The sequence below is a fragment of the Dama dama genome, chromosome 1 (genome assembly GCF_033118175.1).
Source record: "Dama dama isolate Ldn47 chromosome 1, ASM3311817v1, whole genome shotgun sequence".
NCBI lineage: Eukaryota > Metazoa > Chordata > Mammalia > Artiodactyla > Cervidae > Dama > Dama dama.
In genome coordinates, this window is record NC_083681.1 from 83,062,931 (window position 1) to 83,070,046 (window position 7,116).

General features: G+C 40.4%; 1 protein-coding gene across 1 annotated transcript; it reads left to right on the top strand.

The window, feature by feature from the left end:
* Positions 1–371: 371 nt before the first annotated feature.
* Positions 372–1,307, top strand: LOC133056800 (olfactory receptor 4D10-like). The gene has a single exon (XM_061142565.1). It carries the CDS (start codon positions 372–374, stop codon positions 1,305–1,307), a length of 936 nt encoding a protein of 311 aa, XP_060998548.1.
* The last annotated feature ends 5,809 nt before the right edge of the window (positions 1,308–7,116 follow it).

The following is a 7,116-nucleotide window of genomic DNA, read 5'->3' on the forward strand; positions in this document are numbered from 1 at the left end:
ATACAAATAAAAAAGAGAACATCTAATGAAAATTAATTGGTGTGAAATTTAAAATGATAACAATATTTTTAAACAAAAGCATATTAAATAAAATTGGATGTAAATTAAAAGTCCCTACTTAACACAAGTGCTTTTTGTTTTCAAAAATAGTTTTATGGGAAAACAATTAACTGAATGATTTCTCCTTTGATAATTTGATTGAATCACCAAACAGATTGCAATCTTAAAAATTTGGATAATTCAACACGTTGCAAACACTGCAGCAACCTGAGGAATACCTGAATTGCATTCATAGAAGAAAAAATAAATAAATAGCTGAGCCCTGCCATATGAAGTAGACTTCAGAATACAGACAGAAACAGGATGAGTCCATGGAGCTGGGAAACGGCACCAGGGTAAAAGAATTTATTTTCCTCGGCCTGACCCAGAATCAAGAACTGAGCCTGGTCTTATTTCTTCTCCTCCTTTTGGTGTACGTCACCACTCTGCTGGGAAACCTCCTCATCATGGTCACGGTGACCTGGGACTCACGCCTTCACACCCCCATGTACTTTTTGCTCCGGAATTTATCTGTTGCCGATATCTGCTTTTCCTCCATAACAGCCCCCAAGGTCCTGGTGGACCTTCTGGTCCAGAGAAAGGCCATCTCTTTCAATGGCTGCTTCACCCAGATGTTTTTCTTCCATCTTATTGGAGGAGTGGATGTGGCTTCTTTGTCAGTGATGGCCTTTGACCGCTACGTGGCCATCACTAAGCCCCTGCACTACGTGACCGTCATGAGCAGAGGCCGGTGCATTGGGTTGATAGCGGCCTCCTGGGTGGCGGGCTTCGTCCACTCCATCGTGCAGATCTCCCTCCTCCTGTCCCTCCCCTTCTGTGGACCCAACGTCCTGGACACTTTCTACTGCGACGTCCCCCAGGTCCTCACACTCGCCTGCACTGACATCTTTATCCTTGAGCTCCTGATGATTTCCAACAGCGGCCTGCTCACCACCCTGTGGTTCGTCTTCCTCCTTACATCGTACATGGTCCTATTATTACTAATAAGGTCTCAGGCCAGGGAGGGCCGGGGGAAAGCCGTCTCCACCTGCACCGCCCACATCACGGTGGTCACCCTCCACTTTGTGCCCTGCATCTACGTCTACGCCCGGCCCTTCTCCGCCCTCCCCACCGATAAGGCCGTCTCTGTGACCTTCACTGTCATCTCCCCTCTGCTGAACCCCCTGATCTACACCCTGAGGAACCAGGAGATGAAGGCAGCCATGTGGAGACTAAGGGGAAGATTCATGCTGTTTGAAAAGAAATAGTCTCCTTACAGGCAGAGGACCAAGATGCAAGTATACAATTGAAATATTTTTTTAAATATTAGCTGTCATAGATTGGGGCTCAACCATACATAGACAATTCACTATACCAGGATGGCACAGAAACAAAGGATCAGTGGCCCAGCACATCAGTATCGAACAGGAGCATCAGCAGGAATTTAGACACACAGAAGAACAGAGCCCTTGAGATGCAGCTGACAGCAAGCCAGGCACAAATGAGACCAGTAATGGAAGTGGGGGGTCTGGACAATGGACAGCACTGCAAAGTCCAGGCAGGAAGAAGACCACGGGGACCCTTGTCTCAGCACAGCAGGGTCCAGCAGCTGGGCCCAGCTCAACAATCGTTACCCTAAAACTGTTTACTAATCCCTGGGTCAGGAAGATCCCCTGGAGAAGGAAATGGCAACCTGCTCCAGTATTCTTGCCTGGGAGATCTCATGGACAGAGGAGCCTGGCGAGCCACAGTCCATGGGGTCCCTAAAGGGTAGGACTTGACTTAGTGACTAAGCAACAACAGGTACCAAACATTGTAAATCTTCTCTATCATTTCTGTTTTCTCAGCCATGTTGGGCCTTCTTTTTTTTTTTTTTTTTTTTTTTTGAAATTATCTAATTCAATTCACCTTTATTTTATTTTATTTTTTTGATTTTTTTTTTATTTATTTTTTTTTTTTTCCCAGTGGGTTTTGTCATACATTGATATGAATCAGCCATGGATTTACATGTATTCCCAATCCCGATCCCCCCTCCCACCTCCCTCTCCACCCGATTCCTCTGGGTCTTCCCAGTGCACCAGGCCGGAGCACTTGTCTCATGCATCCCACCTGGGCTGGTGATCTGTTTCACCATAGATAGTATACATGCTGTTCTTTTGAAATATCCCACCCTCACATTCTCCCACAAAGTTCAAAAGTCTGTTCTGTATTTCTGTGTCTCTTTTTCTGTTCTGCATATAGGGTTATCGTTATCACCTTTCTAAATTCCATATACAAACAAAATTGACAAACCATTAGCAAGACTCATTAAGAAACAAAGAGAGAAAAACCAAATTAACAAAATTAGAAATGAAAATGGAGAGATCACAACAGACAACACTGAAATACAAAGGATCATAAGAGACTACTACCAGCAGCTCTATGCCAATAAAATGGACAACTTGGATGAAATGGACAAATTCTTAGAAAAGTATAACTTTCCAAAACTGAACCAGGAAGAAATAGAAGATCTTAACAGACCCATCACAAGCAAGGAAATCGAAACTGTCATCAAAAATCTTCCAGCAAACAAAAGCCCAGGACCAGATGGCTTCACAGCTGAATTCTACCAAAAATTTAGAGAAGAGCTAACACCTATCTTACTCAAACTCTTCCAGAAAATTGCAGAAGAAGGTAAGCTTCCAAACTCATTCTATGAGGCCACCATCACCCTAATTCCAAAACCAGACAAAGATGCCACAAAAAAAGAAAACTACAGGCCAATATCACTGATGAACATAGATGCAAAAATCCTTAACAAAATTCTAGCAAACAGAATCCAACAACATATTAAAAAAATCATACACCATGACCAAGTGGGCTTTATCCCAGGAATGCAAGGATTCTTTAATATCCGCAAATCAATCAATGTAATACACCACATTAACAAATTGAAAGATAAAAACCATATGATTATCTCAATAGATGCAGAGAAAGCCTTTGACAAAATTCAACACTCATTTATGATTAAAACTCTCCAAAAAGCAGGAATAGAAGGAACATACCTCAACATAATAAAAACTATATATGACAAACCCACAGCAAGCATCACCCTCAATGGTGAAAAATTGAAGGCATTTCCCCTGAAATCAGGAACAAGACAAGGGTGCCCACTCTCACCACTACTATTCAACATAGTGTTGGAAGTGCTGGCCACAGCAATCAGAGCAGAAAAAGAAGTAAAAGGAATCCAGATAGGAAAAGAAGAAGTAAAACTCTCACTGTTTGCAGATGACATGATCCTCTACATAGAAAACCCTAAAGATTCTACCAGAAAATTACTAGAGCTAATCAATGAATATAGTAAAGTTGCAGGATATAAAATTAACACACAGAAATCCCTTGCATTCCTATATACTAACAATGAAAAAACAGACAGAGAAATTAAGGAAACAATACCATTCACCATTGCAACAAAAAGAATAAAATACTTAGGAGTATATCTACCTAAAGAAACATTGGGCCTTCTTTTTAGTCAGTTCATCTGTTAAACACACCAGCAGAGCCCTCCACAATCATTCGGTATATGCAAAGAGTCTTCGTTTTTAAGGATTTCCATTGCTTTTCACTCCTCATGACTTTGTCAGGCTTGGATGGGACCTGGGTCTTATACCGTTTGATTTTGTAAAGTCCCCGTATGTAACTACAGCCATGGCAAGCATCTGCAACTACCTGCCCTGCTGTTCACATCACTTTCTCAGGCAAAAACTAGTTCAAGTGGTTGACAAAAGAAAAAGCCATACCGATCCAACAAGGACTTTTATTTTTCCCTATGTGTCCTCCTTCATCATTCCCCTTACCACTGTGAATTTTATTTGTTTCTTTCTAATATTCTTATGGAGATATAGTTGATTTACAATGCTCTGTTAGTATCTGCTGTACAGAAAAGTGAGTCAGTTACACATATACATGCATACACTCTTTTGTAGACTCTGCACCTGTATACGTCATTACAGCACATTGAATAGTCTCCTGTGCTTTTCAGTAGAGTTCTTATTAGTTATCTATTCTATATATATATTAGTTATCTATTCCATATATATAGATATTCTATACATATCTATATTCTATAGACAGAATATATCTATTCTACATATAGTATATGTCAATTCCAGTCTTGCAAATTTTCCCTCCCCACAAGTTTGCTTTCTACATCTGTAGTTCAACTTCTATTTTGTAAATACATTGATTTGTACCATTTCTTTTGATTCCACATACAAGCAATAGATGGGGAACATCTATTGCCACATCTAGGGGCAACAGTGGCAGACTTTATTTTGTGGGGCTCCAAAATCACTGCAGATGGTGGCTGCAGCTATGAAATTAAAAGACACTTGCTTCTTGAAAGGAAAGCTGTGACCAATCTAGACAGCATATTAAAAAGCAGAGACATTACTTTGCCAACAAAGGTCCATCTAGTCAAGGCTATGGTTTTTCCAGTAGTCATGTATGGATGTGAGAGTTGGACTATTGGACTATAAAGAAAGCTGAGTGCCAAAGAATTGATGCTTTCAAACTGTGGTGTTGGAGAAGACTCTTGAGAGTCCCTTGGACTACAAGGAGATCCAACCAGTCCATCCTAAAGGAAATCAGTCCTGAATATTCATTGGAAGGGCTGATGCTGAAGCTGAAACTCCAATACTTTGGCCACCTGATGTGAAGAATTGACTCACTGGAAAAGACCCTGATGCTGGAAAGATTGAAGGTTTGAGGAGAAGGGGACAACAAGATGAGATGGTGCAATGGCATCACCGACTCAATGGAGGTGAGTTGCGTAAACTTCCAGGAGTTGGTGATGGACAGGGAAGCCTGGCATGTTGCAATCCAAGGGGTCACAAAGAGTCAGACACGACTGAGTGAACTAAACTGAACTGATAAGCAATATTTGTCTTTCTCTGACTTTCTCAGTGTGGCAATCTCTAGATCCATCCATGTCTCTGTAAGTGGCATAATTTCATTGTTTAATGGCTGAGTAACATTCCATTGTATATATGTACATATTCTTTATCCATTCATCTACCAGTGAATTTTCAAGTTGCTTCCTTGCACTGGCTATTGTAAAGAGCGCTGCAATGAACCTTGGGGTACATGTCAAAAGTCAAAGCCGAAGTATTAGTCCCTCAGTCGTGTCTGACTGTTTGTGTTCCCATGGACTGTAGCCCACCAGGATCCTCTGTCCACGGGATTTCCCTGGCAAGAATACTGGAGTGGGTTGCCATTTCCTTCTCCAGGGGGTCTTCCTGACCCAGGGATCAAACCAGGGTTCCCCGCACTGCAGGCAGATTCTTTACTGCCTGGACCACCAGGGAAGCCCCCAGGGGTACATGTATGCTTTCCAATTGTGATTTTCTCCAGGTATATGCCCAGAAGTGGGATTGCTGGATCATATGGTAGCTCCACTTTTAGTGTTTAAAGAAATCTCCATACTGTTCTTCATAGTGGCTGTACCAATTTATATTCCCATCAACAGTTTAGGAGGGCTCCCTTTTCGCCACATCCTCTCCAGCATTTATTGTCTGTAGGCTTTTTGATGATGACCATCCTAACCAGTGTGAGGAAATACCTCATTGTACTTCTGATTTGCACTTCTCTAGTAATTCATGATGCCAAGTATCTTTTCACATGCCTGGAAATGAGAACATTCTCTCACACCATACACAAAAAAAAAATAATCTCAAAATGGATTAAAGACCTAAATGTAAGGCTGGATACTGTAAAACTCTTAGAGGAAAACATAAGCAAAACATTCTAGAGTGTGACAGAAAGCCCAGCAAGATTTTTTTTGATCCATGTGTGAAAGTAATGAAAATAAAAAAAAAAAAAATACACTAATGGAACCAACCCACTGCGTATTTCAAACTTCAGATTAGTAGATCTAATGCCGCTTTATAGCCTCAGGGTCTAGAATAGTGCCTTACAACAATAAGAAGTTGTAAGTGTTTCAAACATGTGGAAAGGGATGAATGAATGAATGTATGTAATAAGTTGATAAATTCTACTTAATTGTGGCCTTTGAGTATTTAAAATTGGCTTTACTTCTTGAACAGAAACTCCTTTATGGAAGTCAAAGGAGAAGGAAATGATTGAATCAGAGTGTACCATGCTCTTACACTGTAGGCTTTATACAGGGCCACCTCCCTTTATTTGAATTTCCTGGGACCAGATAGGCTTTGTAATTTTTAGTCTCTTAGATTTTAGAAGGATAATACAATGCATGTATTGTAGATTACACCATTTCTCCCACGTCACATCAAGTGAATTGCTGCTACACGTCATGAAATGAGACACAGAGATGGACTTTCAACTATTTTGTATAGCAACTACACTTATCACCTTTTAATTGAAAATGTCATTGACTGTGAAACACACTTGCCAGTCATAACAGCTAGGTAGTAGAAAGAAGCACAGCCATATCACGTGTATTCATGATCGTTGCTGCGGTTCAGGCGCTCAGTCGTGTCCGACTCTCTGCGACCCCATGGACTGCAGCATGCCAGGCTCCCCTGTCCTTCACCATCTCCTGGAGCTTGTTACATCTTAATTTCAGGGACATTTAAATATGGAGGAAGGAAAGATTCATCTTAGAACTTAAGAAACTCAGTAGTTAAAGATACAAGATGATCAGTCCCTGTCACACACACACACACACACACACACACACACACACACACACACACTCTTTTCCCAAAGAGAGACAGATAAAAAGCAAACAGGTTTTTATTTTCTCAATCCTATGTTTTAGGAGCACATAAAACTGCCATCAATTCACTAGTACAAGACAGACTTTCTAACCGAATTCTTTTTATTTTTTTAGACTATAATTTTTAAATTAATTTATTTATTGGGAGGGGGGATCGGGATGGGGAATACGTGTAAATCTATGGCTGATTCATATCAATGTATGACAAAACCCACTGAAATGTTGTGAAGTAATTAGCCTCCAACTAATAAAAAAAATTTTTAAAAAATAAAAAGAAAAAAAATAAAATAAAATATTGCTTAACTATTTATTTTAATTGAAGGCTAATTACTTTACAA

Excerpts from the sequence above, each read along its gene's own strand:
- LOC133056800 (XM_061142565.1), top strand. The coding sequence starts at position 372 with ATGGAGCTGGGAAACGGCACCAGGGTAAAAGAATTTATTTTCCTCGGC.